This window comes from Cetorhinus maximus, chromosome 12 (genome assembly GCF_964194155.1).
Source record: "Cetorhinus maximus chromosome 12, sCetMax3.hap1.1, whole genome shotgun sequence".
Taxonomy (NCBI): domain Eukaryota; kingdom Metazoa; phylum Chordata; class Chondrichthyes; order Lamniformes; family Cetorhinidae; genus Cetorhinus; species Cetorhinus maximus.
In genome coordinates, this window is record NC_135890.1 from 56958597 (window position 1) to 56971835 (window position 13239).

At 43.4% G+C, this 13239-nt stretch overlaps 1 protein-coding gene across 3 annotated transcripts in view; it reads left to right on the forward strand.

Annotated features, from left to right (window-relative positions):
* Window positions 1-13239, forward strand: part of plekhg7 (pleckstrin homology domain containing, family G (with RhoGef domain) member 7) — an 85635-nt gene that overhangs the window by 7830 nt on the left and 64566 nt on the right. For 2 of the 3 annotated variants that reach the window (XM_078553668.1, XM_078553670.1), the window contains exons 1-2: window positions 9527-10351; window positions 10950-11678. In XM_078553668.1, the coding sequence (XP_078409794.1) occupies window positions 10316-10351; window positions 10950-11678 (765 nt within the window). In that variant the 5' untranslated portion in view covers window positions 9527-10315. Of the gene's footprint in view, window positions 1-9526; window positions 10352-10949; window positions 11679-13239 lie in introns of those variants that run through there. The other variant, XM_078553669.1, reaches the window with a different exon arrangement.

Here is a 13239-nt window from a genome sequence, read left to right on the forward strand (position 1 = left end):
GAAGAAATAATGGGAGTTTGTCAGAAAGGTACCACAATAATCATGGGGGAATTTTAATATATATAGACTGCAAAAACAGATGGGTAGTTGATGGAATGTTTTCGGGATAGTTTCTTAGAACAGTACATTCTGGAACCATTCAGGGAGCAGGCTATACTCGACCTGGTATTGTGCAACAAGATAGGATTAATTAATAACCTCATAGTGAAGGCACCCCCAGGTAGCAGTGATCATAATATGATTGAATTTTGCATTCTGTTTGAGGGAGGGAAGAATGGGTCCAAGACTAGTATTTTAAACTTTAATAAGGACAATTAGGAGGGCATGAAAGCAGAGCTAGCTCAATGAACTGGCAAATTAGGTTAAGGGATGGGTCAATAGAGAAGCAGTGACAGACATTTAAGGGGATATTTCAGAATACACAGAATAGATACATTCCAATAAGAAAGAAAAATTCCAAGGGAAGGACCCACCATCTGCGGTTAACTAAAAAAGTCAAACTTAAAAGAAAAAGCATATAATTATGCAAAGAGGGGTAGAAGGTCAGAAGATTGGACAGAATATAACAAACAACAAATAATGACTAAGACATTGATAAGGAGAGAAAAACTAGAGTACTAGAGAAAGCTAGCTAGAAATATCAAGACAAATCGTAAGGGTTTCTATAGATATTTAAAGAAAAGTGTTAACAAAGTGAGAGTTGGTCCTATGGAAAGTGAGTCTGGGGAATTAATAAGGGATGATGAGATAAGAACACATTTTGCATCGGTCTTCACTATAGATGATACAAGTAACATCCCAGAAACAGCTGTAAATCAGGAAATGAAAGGGAGGGAGGAACTCAAGAAAATTACAATGACCAGGGAAGTGGTACTGAGCAAATTGTTGGAGCTGCGGGCTGGAAGTCTCTGGAGCCTTATGGACTTCATCCTAGGGTCTTAAAATAAGTGGCTAGTGAGATACTTAATGCAGTAATATAAAAGCAAAATACTGCAGATGCTGTAAATCTGAAACAAAAACAGAAAATGCTGGAAAAACTCAACAGGTCTAGCAGCATCTGTGGAGAGAGAAACAGAGTTAATGTTTCAAGACTGTATGACCCTTCTTCAGAGCTGAAGAGAAGTGGAAATGTGATGAAATTTATACTGTGAGTTAGAAGGCCAGCGGGGATAAAGGAGGGGTTGACAAAGATGTCATGAGCTAAAGGACAAAGGGAGTGTTAATGGTAGTGGTTAGTGCTTAGAAAAAGGTGCTGATAGTGGCATCAAGGTAAGGAAGCAGAATGTGATAATAACAGAACAAGGATAGCATTGTGTGAAAGAACATCATGGAACAAGTAACAGATGGCCCTGTGGGGGATGGTGTGGGATATGAAAATGGGATAGAAGGGGGGATAAAAGGGATAAAACCACGGATAAATACATAAAAATAAAAATGTGGATAAAAAATAAAAACAAATGTAGAAAAAAAGGGTTAAAAAAAGGGGGTGAGGATGGAGGAGAGAGCTCATGGTCTGAAGTTGTTGAACTCCAGAAGGCTGTAAAGTGCCTAATCAGAAGATGAGGTACTGTTCCTCTACTTTGCGTTGGGCTTCACTGGAACATTGCAGTAGGCCAAGGACAGACATGTGGGTATGAGAGCAGGATGGGGTGTTGAAATGGCAAACGACAGGAAGGTCTGGGTCATGCTTGCACACAGACCGGAGGTGTTCCGCAAAGCAGTCACCCAGTCTGCGTTTGGGCTCCCCGATGTAGAGGAGACCACATTGGGAGCAGCGGATGCAGTTGACTAAATTGAAGGAGGCGCAAATGAAGTGCTGCTTCACCTGAAAGAAGTGTTTGGGCCCTTGGATGGTGAGGAGGGAGGAGGTAAAGGGGCAGGTGTTCTGCGATTGCAAGGGAAGATGCTGTGGGAAGGGGATGAGGTATTGGGGGTGATGGAGGAGTGGACCAGGGTGTCTTGGAGGGAAAGGTGCCTACGGAATGCTGACGGTGGAGGTGAGCGGAAGATGTGTTTGGTGGTGGCATCATGCTGGAGTTGGTGTAAATGGCAGAGGATGATCCTTTGAATGAGGAGGCTGGTGGAGTGAAAAGTGAGGACAAGGGGGACCCTATCGTGTTTCTGGGAGGGAGGAGAAGGTGTGAGGGCAGAGTCATGGGAGATGGGTCGGATACGGTTGAGAGCCCTGTCAACCACAGTGGGGGGGAACCTCAGTTGAGGAAGAAGGAAGACATGTCAGAAGCGCCGTTTTGGAAAGTGGCATCATCAGAACAGATGCGATGGAGGCGAAGGAACTGAGAGAATGGAATGGAGCCCTTACAGTAAGCAGGGTGTGGGTAGCTGTGGGAGCCAGTGGGCATTTAATGAATATTGGTGGACGGTCTATCACCTGAAATTGAAATAGAGAGGTCAAGGAAGGGAAGTGTCGGAGATGGACCATGTGAAAGTGATAGAGGGGTGGAAATTGGAAGCAAAATTGATAACTTTTTCCAGGTCTAGATGAGAGCATGAAGGGGCACCAAAACAGTCATCAATGTGCCGAAGAAAAAGTTGTGGGAGGGGACCTGAGTAGGGCTAGAACAAGGAATGTTTCACATACCCCACAAAGAGATGGGCATAACTGGGACACATACAAGTACCCATAGCCACACCTGATACTTAACGCTGTGGTTTTAATTTTCCAAAATTGCCTAGATTCAGGGAAGGTTCCATTCAATTGGAAAATAGTGAATGTAACTCCTTTATTCAAAAAGGGAGGGAGACAAAGCAGGAAACTAGAGGCCAGTTAGCTTAACATCTATCTTAGGGAAAATGTTAGAAGCTATTATTAAAGATGTTATAGCAGAGCTCTTAGAAAAATTCAAGGCAGAGTCAACATGGTTTGTGAAAGGGAAATCATTTTTAACCAATTTATGGAGTTCTTTGAAGAAGTAACATGTCTGTGGATAAAGGGGAACCAGTGGATGTGCTATATTTAGATTTCCAGAAGGCATTTGATAAGGTGCTACGTCAAAAGTTATTGCAGAAAATAAAAGCTCATGGTGTAGGGGGTAACATATTGGCATGAATAGAAGATTGGCTAGCTAACAGGAAACAGAGAGTAGGCACAAATGGGTCATTTTCTGGTTGACAAGATGTAATGATGCCACAGAGATCAGTGTTGGGACCTCAACTTTTTACAATTTATATAAATGACTTGGATGAAGGAACTGAAGGTATGATTGTTAAATTTGCTGATGACACAAAGATAGGTAGGATAGTAAGTTGTGAAGCGGATACAAGGAGGCTACAAAAGAGATATAGGTAGATTAGGTGAGTGGGCAAAGATCTGGCAAATGGAGTATAATGTGGGAAAATGCAAAATTGTCTATTTTGACAGGAAGAATAAAAAAGAAACATATTATCTAAATGGCAAGAGATCGCAGAGCTCTGAGATGCTGAGGGATTTGGGTGAACCCGTGCATGAATTGCAAAAGGCTAGTATGCGGTACGGCAAGTAATTAGGAAAGCTAATAGAATGTTATTGTTTATTGCGAGGAAAAGTGAATACAAAAGTAGGGAGGTTATTCTTCAGTTATACAGGGCATTAGTGAGTCACATCTGGAGTACTGTGTACAGTATTGGTCTCCTTATTTAATGAAGGATGTAAATGCATTGGAAGCAGTTCAAAGAAGGCTTACAGGACTAATATCTGGAATGGGAAGGATGTCTTATGAGAAAAGGTTGGACAGGCTAGGCTTATATCCGTTGGAGTTTAGAAAAGTAAAAGGCGATTTGATTGAAACATATAAGATCCTGTGGGGCCCTGACAGGGTGGATGCAGAAAGGATTGTCCCCCTTGGGGAGAATCTAGAACCAGGGGTCACTATTTAAAAATAAGGGGTTGCCCATTTAAGACAGAGTTGAGGAGAAATTTTTTCTCTGAGTGTCGTGAGTCTTTGGAACGCTATTCCTCAAAAGGTGGTGGAAGCAGAGCCTTTGTATGTTTTCAAGGCAGAGATTTTTAGATTCTTGATTAACAAGTGTGGTTGAAAGTTTATCAGGGTAGACAGGAATGTGAAGTCAGGGTTACAATCAGATTAGCCATGATCTTAAAGATGTAAATGCATTAGAAGCAGTTCAGAGAAGGTTTACCAGACTAATACCAGGAATGGGCGTGTTATAGTATCATCGTGTCATAGTTTACAGTGCAGAAAGGGGGCGTTCGGTCCATCGTGTCCGCACCGGTCAACAAGCCCATATCTGCTCTAATCCCATTTTCCAGCACTTGGCCCATAGCCTTGTATGCTCTGGCATTTCAAGTGTTCATCTAAATACTTCTTAAATGTTGTGAGTGTTCCTGCCTCTACCACCCTTTCAGTCAGTGAGTTCCAGATATCCCCAAACTCTGGGTGAAAAATTTTTTCCTCAAATCCCCTCTAAACCTCTTGCCCCTTATCTTAAACCTACGCCCCTTGCTTATTGACCCCTCCACTAAAGGGAAAAGTTTCTTCCTATCTACCCTATCTATGCCCCTCATAATTTTGTACACCTCAATCTGGTTCCACCTCAGCCTTCTCTGCTCCAAAGCAAAACAACCCCAGCCTATCCAATCTCTCTTCATAGCTGAAACGTTCCAGCCCAGGCAACATCCTGGTGAATCTCCTCTCACCCTTTCTAGTGCAACCACATCCTTCCTATAGTGTGGCAACCAGAACGGCATACAATACTCCAGATGTGGCCTAGCTAACACTTTATGCAGCTCCAATGTAACCCCCCTGCTCTTGTATTCAATGCCTTGACTAATAAAAACAAGTATCCCATATGCCTTCTTAACCACGTTATTTACCTCCCCTGCTGCCTTCAAGAACCTATGCACACCAAGGTCCCTCTGATCCTCTGTACTTCTTAGGGTCCTACAATTCATCATGTACTCCCTTGCCTTGTTAGTCCTCCCAAAATGCATCACTTCTCACTTTTCAGGATTAAATTCCATTTGCCACTGTTCTGTCCATCTGATCAGCCCATCTATATCTTCCTGTAGTGACTTTCCTCCTTGCTTTTTACCACACCACCAATTTTTGTGTCATCTGCGAACTTACTAATCATACCTCTTACATTCATGTCTAGGTCATTAAGGTACACTATAAACTGCAAGAAACCCAGCACCGAATCCTACGGTACGCCACTGGACCCAGGCTTCCAGTCACAAAAACAGCCTTCGACCATCACCTCTGCTTCCTGTCACGAAGCCAATTTTGAATCCAATTTGCCAAATTGCCCTGAATCCCATGGGCTCTTACCTTCTTGACCAGTCTCCTATGCGAGACCTTGTCAAAAGTCTTACTGAAGTCCATGTAGACTACATTAACTGTACTACTCTCATCTACACACCTAGGGCAGAATTTAGCCCTTGATGGGCGAGCGGGCCCCACTGGCTCAGCGGCGGGCAGGCAGCCTACCCCCGCTGCCAAAACGGGGCCCACCGCCATTTTGAGTGGGTGGGCCAATTAAGGCCCGCCCAGCGGCCTGCCCAACCAGAAGCGCTATGCGCTTCCTGGGAGGGGGGAGGGAATCCCCAACTGTCAAAGTGCGCTCTTTCGCGCATGCGCGCGAAAGAGCGCACTGCTCCCTGAGGCAAAGTGCTGTCTCAGGGAGTTTACTGACAGGTAAGAAAAGTCAAAAAATAGAGAAATATTAAAATTATCAACATGTCCCCCTCATGTGACAATGTCACATGAGATGGGACATGTTAATAAGAAACACACAAAGTTTATAAGATTTTTAAAAAACGGACATGAAAATTCATCCCGCCAGTGGATGAAGTTTCATGAATAATCTGGAGCCCACTGGGGCTCCTAGCCTGCCCGCCAGCCTTAAGCTTGGACGGGCAAGGTCTTTAACAAGGTTAATTAGCCTGTCAATGGCCTTAATTGGCCATTGACAGGTTGGCGGGCGGACAGCTGATTTTGCTGTCCGCCCGCCTTCCTGAAGATTTAAATGGACCGGGATGACGTCGGGGGTTCCTCCCGATGTCATCCCACGTCATTTTCCCCTCAGCGAGCAGGCCCTGCCCCCAAATCGCCGACGGGAAAATCCTCCAGCTAGTCATCTCCTCGAAACATTTAAGCAAGTTTGCTAGACATGATCTCCCCCTGACAAAGCCATGCTAACTATCTTTGATTAATCCTTCACTCTCCAAGTGGAGATTAATTCTTCCCTCAGAACTTTTTCCAAAAGTTTCCCTACCTGATGTTAGACTCACTGGCCTATAGTTCCCTGGTTTATCCCTACCATCTTTCTTGAATAATGGTTCCACATTATCTGTCCTCCAGTCCTCTGGCACCTCTCCTGTAGCCAGGGAGGATTTGAAAATTAATGTCAGGGCCCCTGCAATCTCCTCCCTTGCCTCCCACAGCAGCCTGGGATACATCTCACCTGAGTCTAGGGGTTTATCCACTTTTAAGCCCACTAAAACCGCTAATACCTCCTCTCTCTCGATTCTAATTTGTTCTAGTATATCACAGTCCCCCTCCTTGATTTCTATACCTACATCGTCCTTCTTTATAGTGAATACAGATGCAAAATACTCATTTAAAACCTCACTTACGTCTTCTGGATCTCACACAGATTGCCACTTTGGTCCCTAATGGGCCCTACTCTTTCCCTGGTTACCCTCTTGCCCGTAATATACTTATAAAATGCCTTTGAATTTTCCTTTATTTTACCCGCCAGTGTTTTTCATGCCCCTTCTTTGCCCTCCTAATTCCTTTTTTAAGTAACCCCCTGCACTTCCTATACTCTAGGGATTCCGCTGTTTTGAGCCCTCGGCATCTGCTATAAGCTTCCCTTTTTTTCCTTATCCAACCCTGTACATTCCTTGACACCCAAGGTTCTCTCGACTTATTGGTCCCACTCTTAACCCTTACGGGAACATGTTGGCCCTGCGTTCTCACTATTTCCTTTTTGAATGACTCCCACTGCTCTGATGTAGATTTTCCCTGTCTACTTTGGCTATATCCTGTCTTACCATATTAAAATCGACCTTCCCTCAATTCAGAAATTTTATTTCCGGCCTATCTTTGTCGTTTTCCAGAACTAGGCTAAACTTTACCGAGTTATGGTAACTATCACCAAAATGCTCCCCCAGTGACAGTTCTACCACTTGCTCGGCTTCGTTCCCTAAAATTAGGTCCAGCAACCCCCCCCCCCCCGCCCTCTTTCTCCCTTGTAGGACTTTCTAAGAGCTGGCTCAAAAAGCTCTCCTGGATACATTTTAAGAATGCTGCCCCCTTTAAGCCTTTCACCCTTTGTCTATCCCAGTTAATACTGGGCAAGTTGAAATCTCCTACTATTATTATCCTGTTATTTTTACACTTCTCTGAGATCTGCCTACATATATGCCCTTCTATCTCTCCCTGTCTGTTTAGTATGATTTCCCTCTTTTTGTGTTCTACCCATGTGGCCTCATTTGAGGAACCTTCTAAGATATCATTCCTCCTCATTGCAGTAATTGACTCCTAGATAATATTGCAACTACCTCCTCTTTTACACCCCCCACACCCCCATCTAGCCTGAAGAGTCGATACCCCTGAATATTGAGCTGCCAGTCCTGCCCCTCATTCAACCATGTTTCCGTGATAGCAATGATATCATATCCCCATGTGTAATCAATACCCTCAACTCATCTGCCTTACTCACAAGACTCACTGCATTAAAATAAATGCCATTCAGCCTTGCCATGCTCCCTTGTGCCTTAACTATATACGCTCTGCCTTCCAGACTGACTTGATTTTTCTTCTATACTTGTCTGTGCATCACCCCCTACTATATCTCCACTTCGTTGTCTTATGAGGAAAGGCTGGACAGGTTAGGCTTTGTATCCGCTGGGGTTTCGAAGAGCAAGAGGTGACTTAATCAAAACCTTTAAGATCCAGAGGGGTCTTGACAGGGTGGATGTGGAGAGGATGTTTCCACTTGTGGGAGAATCTAGAACTAGGGGTCACAGTTTAAACATAAGGGGTCGCTCATTTCAGACAGAGTTGAGGAGAAACTTTCTGTCAGAGGGTTGAGAGTCTTTGGAATGCTGTTGCTCAAAAGGCAGTGGAAGCAGAGTCTCTGAATATTTTTAAGACAGAGCTAGATACATTCTTGATTAACAAGGGGCTGAAAGGTTATTGGGGGTAGGCAGGAATATGAGGTTGAGGTTACATTCAGATCAGCCATGATCTTATTGAATAGTGGAGCAGACTTGAAGGATTAAGTGGCCTACTCCTCCTAGTACATATGTTTGTATGTAAGTATGTTCATATGCAGTACTGAGGGAGTGCTGCCTTTTCCATGAAATGTTAAACCAATGCCCCACCTGCCTGCTCGGGTGGATATACATGTCATGGCACTATGCTGAAGAAGAACAGGGGAGGTGTGGCTCCAGGGCTGAGGAACTTCAGTTACATAGACAGATTGGAGAACTGTTCTCCTTGGAGAAGAAAATGTTGAAAGGAGATTTGATAGAGGTGTTCAAAATCACGAGGAGCCTGGACAGATTAGATAAGCAGAAACTGTTCCCATTGGTGGAAGGATCAAGAATGAGAGGGCGCAGATTTAAGGTAATTAGCACAAGAAGCAGTGGAGACATGAGGAGAAACGTATTCACACAGCGAGTGGTGAATATCTGGAATGAGTGTGGTGGCAGCAGGTTCAATCGAGGCATTCACGAGAGAATTGGATTCCTATCTGAAAAGGAGGAATGTTCAGGGTTACAGGGAGAAGGCGGGGGCATGGCAAAAGGTGCATTGCTCACTCGGAGAGCAGGCGCAGACATGACGGACCGATCTTGACATTTGAGCCAGAGAGGAGGTGTCAGCTGTGGCTCAGTTCATAGCACCCTCGCCTTTGAATCAGAGGGTTGTGGGTTCATGTCCCACTCCCGGAAACCAAGAAATGTGATTGTACTCGAAAGAGTTGCAATCTGTGACTGTTGATTCAGGGAGTGAAATCAGGAAGACATTTCTTACAGGTAGCACAGTGGAAATCTGGAACTCTTTCCACAGCACACTTGGCAGCTGGGGGCCATTGAAACTGTCAAGCCTGAGATCAATAGATTGATGTTGGGTAACGTTATCCTGGGATCCGGAGCAAAGGTAGGTAAAGAATGTTGAGACATACATCAGCCATGGTTTCATTGTAGATCATGAAGGCTCGAGGAGCTGAATGGCCTGCTTCTGTCCCTGACTCCATAACACTTCCAACCTAATACTCTGCTGATTTCCCACTTTAATTGTCTTGTGACTGTGATGACCCATTTTGCTTCAGAATTTACAGTTTTATTGCCATTGAGTTTGCCCCGCCATCTAGTTGAGCTTTTTTACGCTGCTGGGGATTCACCAGCCATGATTTTTTGGGTCTCCAGTCTTTCTAACTCTTGTATTTGTGGCTTCTGCTACATGCGTTCTGCACCCTTTTGCATTCTTGTCACTTTGTTCATATTTATTTCTCCTTTTGTCACCCTTAGCTGGCATAATCTGGAGGAGTGGATCACCATGGGATGAAAATATTTGGGTTCTTCATCATGTGGGCAATCTTTTCCTCCAGATTTCTACCCAGGAGCCCAAGGTGAAAATAGTCCACATGGTGTTTATATCCAAGGCAGCTCAAAACAACACAATAGAATTGAGGTGTGCTGTGTGCCTAGAATGGTTGGGGGAATTTTGACCCCCAAAAATATTTGGATTTGGATGGGAAGTAAAAATGTAGAAAAAAATCTCTTTGGAAACCTATCCGCCTCAACTCTGTTCTCTCCGGTTTTGATGGAAGCTTGACTGGAGGGTGGGGACCAGCCTGCTCCTAAGAGGTGAGTCACTCATTTAAATATTTAAATGAAGTTGTGTGTCGCAGATATTTTCTCTATAAAGCTGAAGAAACCACGAAAGATGTTAAATTTTTCTCACGCCTTTACATCTTCCCAAAGTACTTCATGGCTAAAGAATTAATTTGAAGATGGTATTACTGTTGTTAAACAGGCAAACAAAGGAGGCACATTCCACACAGCACATTCCGACCAGCAGGATTGAGATAAGAGACTGGATAATCTGTTTTAATGAAGTTGGTGTGGGTTATGGGCTAGGATGGAGAACACGTCTTCTATTGTTCAAATAGTATCATGGTATCTTTTACATATGCTGGAGAGGGTCAACAGGGCCTCAGTCACATCTCATCCAAAAGATGGCACCTCTGACAATGCAGCATTCCCTCCGTTCTGCACTGAAAAGCCAGCCTAGATTAAATTCTCAAAGTCTCGGAGTGGGGCTAGAACCTTCAAGCTGCTGACTCAGAGATGACTGTGCCACCACTAAACAAAACTGACACTGAGGTAACAATAACTTCAGACATCTACTTCCTGCTTGGTAAATTCTTTACAATGATGAATAAGGATAGCCGAAAAAACGGGTTTGGTATCAAAGGCATGAGAGAGATTAAAAATAATCTGATAGGGTCTTTTTGATGAACCTAAACAAGATAATGAATGATGGTTTTTCCATATGACTAACAGAATAAACGGATGAAACATAAATCGCTGAAAGGTTTGACTTGATATTAGCAGAAATAGTTTATTAATTTATGTTTGAGAACCCAGGCAAAGGAAGCATTGGCAATTCAGTTTCCCACTGTGATTTAGGATGTGTATTACACAGTGGTAAGTTGTTCTACAGGTTTCTCTTCATTACTCTAGTGTCTGGAATTTCTACACTTGCTGACAAAGTAAAATATTCACAGCTTAACGTTGGTCACAATATAGACTGAATTTCATGGACATAACCTTGAATCATTTGGGCATTTCAGCTACTGAAGTGACCAAATATTTGGCAGAGTGTTGAACCAGTCTGTTTTGGCCATTGCAACCTTCTTGAGATGACTTTTGGGACCCAGAGTGTCATAATTAAAGTACATCTATTTTCCTTTTTGAATAGGTTAGGCTCAAAAAGCGATATTTCATGGATGTCAATGTGCAAAACCAGCATGCTGGGGCCTACCTGGAAATGGGGGACCAAGGTGGTGAAGTGGTGGATTTAGATGGCGATGAAGATACCGTTGAAGAAAATAATTGTTTGAAAGAGAATCTTTGTGCCTGGAAGCATGACACTGAAGTCCAGACAAGTCCATTTCAAATGGAAGACAAAGAGGGTGAATGCATCAAAAGTTTGGTACACAAAAAACCACTGCCCACCTTTAAATATTCCTGCTCCCCGGACCTAGAGATTTCCCAAAGTCCCCGCTTTCAATTTGACAGGTTAGCTCCTGCCAGGGTCTCCTTGTCTCCATCTCTTCGGAGGATGGGGAGAAACATGTTGGTGCCATCAGCTTCGCAGGAACTCAGGAGGGTGGGGAGGCGATTCAAAGACACTGAAGAGCACACCTCTGACAGTGACTCCTCTGTGCCATCAGATAACTTACAGAGTCCACATCCTGCATCTGATCCATCCTTAGATGGCCAAAGACCTTTAAGTAAGGAGACTCCAGCACAACTACAGCAACAAGAAGACGCTGTGCAAAGTGCGGAAGGCCTGTTGGCTGTAAACCAGCAAAAGAGTGATCATGTTGGGGGTGCAGAGATCACCCCCCATACAGAGAAAGACACTCCTCTATGGGCAAGGCGAGGAGTTGACTGCAAGTTTGGTTTATTGGATAATCTTCAGCAGGTAAAATACACAGCTACTTTATATTTTCATACTTTATCACTGCGTTTAACTTTCTAATAGCAAAAGATAAACAATTTTCAGGCATTTACCGGTTTACACATAGAAGGGGCCTCTGACTTATCTGTGTTCCCACTTTGTGACCAAATTTGATTTTCCTCAATTATCGCCTCTGCAACATGCAAATACTGTCCATTCCTGGGCCACCCAGAATGTGTTATTCTTTGCTGCAATGTGGTTCCTTGACTATCTAGTATTTTCTGCTACCTCAGCCAGTTGACAGTTCAATTGGATGTGAGCTTTAACAGTGGGACTCAATGGTCTGTTAGACAGTGGGGAATGGAATTTTCCAGCCCAACCCCATTGTTATCTGATGCCCCATTTTCGTTAGGGCTTGATGATCAGTGTAGGGACCCAAGCTGATTTTCCTCTCCCCAATCCAGAAGTATTGAAACTAATTGGAGCACTTCTATTACTAAACCAGCTGAGATCCGATCAGCAGAGGCCAAAGCTGTCTTGGGATCATCCTGGTCTGCAAGGCCTAGTACTCAGGAAGCTATAAGAAATGATGTGTTTCCATTTGTTACTAAATGATTAATGGGTAATTAAAATATGATTATGGGGGTCTTGTTAATGCCGATGATCTTGTCTATAAGGCTAGACTGAAGGCAATTGCAAGGATTCTGGGTAAATTCTCATTGTATTCCATGGGCACATGGTTCAGGACTAAGCAGCCCGCTTGATTAGTACTCCATCCACCACCTTACTACATTTCAAAAGTACTTCATTAGCTGTAAAGTACTTTAGGACGTCATGAGAGGTGCTACATCAATGCAAGTTTTTACTCATTTCTTGGTGTATCTGCTAACAACTCATTGGGGTAATTTGGAGTTTGGATATTGGTGTAAAATGGTTGATATTAATATGGTTACTCTTTACAATGCACCCGATTGAAGTTAAGAAAATGGAAGACAGGGAAAAATTCTTACAAGCAGCTGAATGGGTATTCTCTGTTACACACTGCCACTCAACCTGACACTTCAGTTTGTGGGACAGTAGGATTATTGTTCTAAAAGGGTGTGCAAGGCATTTACAACCTATTTACCTCAATTCAAATTACCACAGCCTTATCTTCAGTTGAACTCTGGTTGACTCTGCGCTTGCAGTGCATTTTATGAGGTAAACAAGATCAACAGGACGATCAAGATTCACAGAATATCAAAGCAGAAAGACTGTGGCATTAGTTGGTGGTGTTCTGAAGAAAGAAAAGAAGAACTTTCATTTCTATGAAGCATCTTTTATCACCTCAAGATGTCATAAAGTGCTTCACAGTCAATGAAACACTTTTGAAATAGTGTCATTGTTTTAATATAGGAAACCCGGCAACCGAACAGCACACAGCAAGCTCCCACAAAACGCAAAGTGATACATTGCCAGAAAATCTGTTTTAGTCATGTTGGTTGAGTGATTAATGCTACCCAGGACACTGGGAGAACTACAGTCCGGGCTTATGTTTAATGTCCCTTCCAAAAGATGGCACCTCTGAAGGGGCAGCATGCCCTTA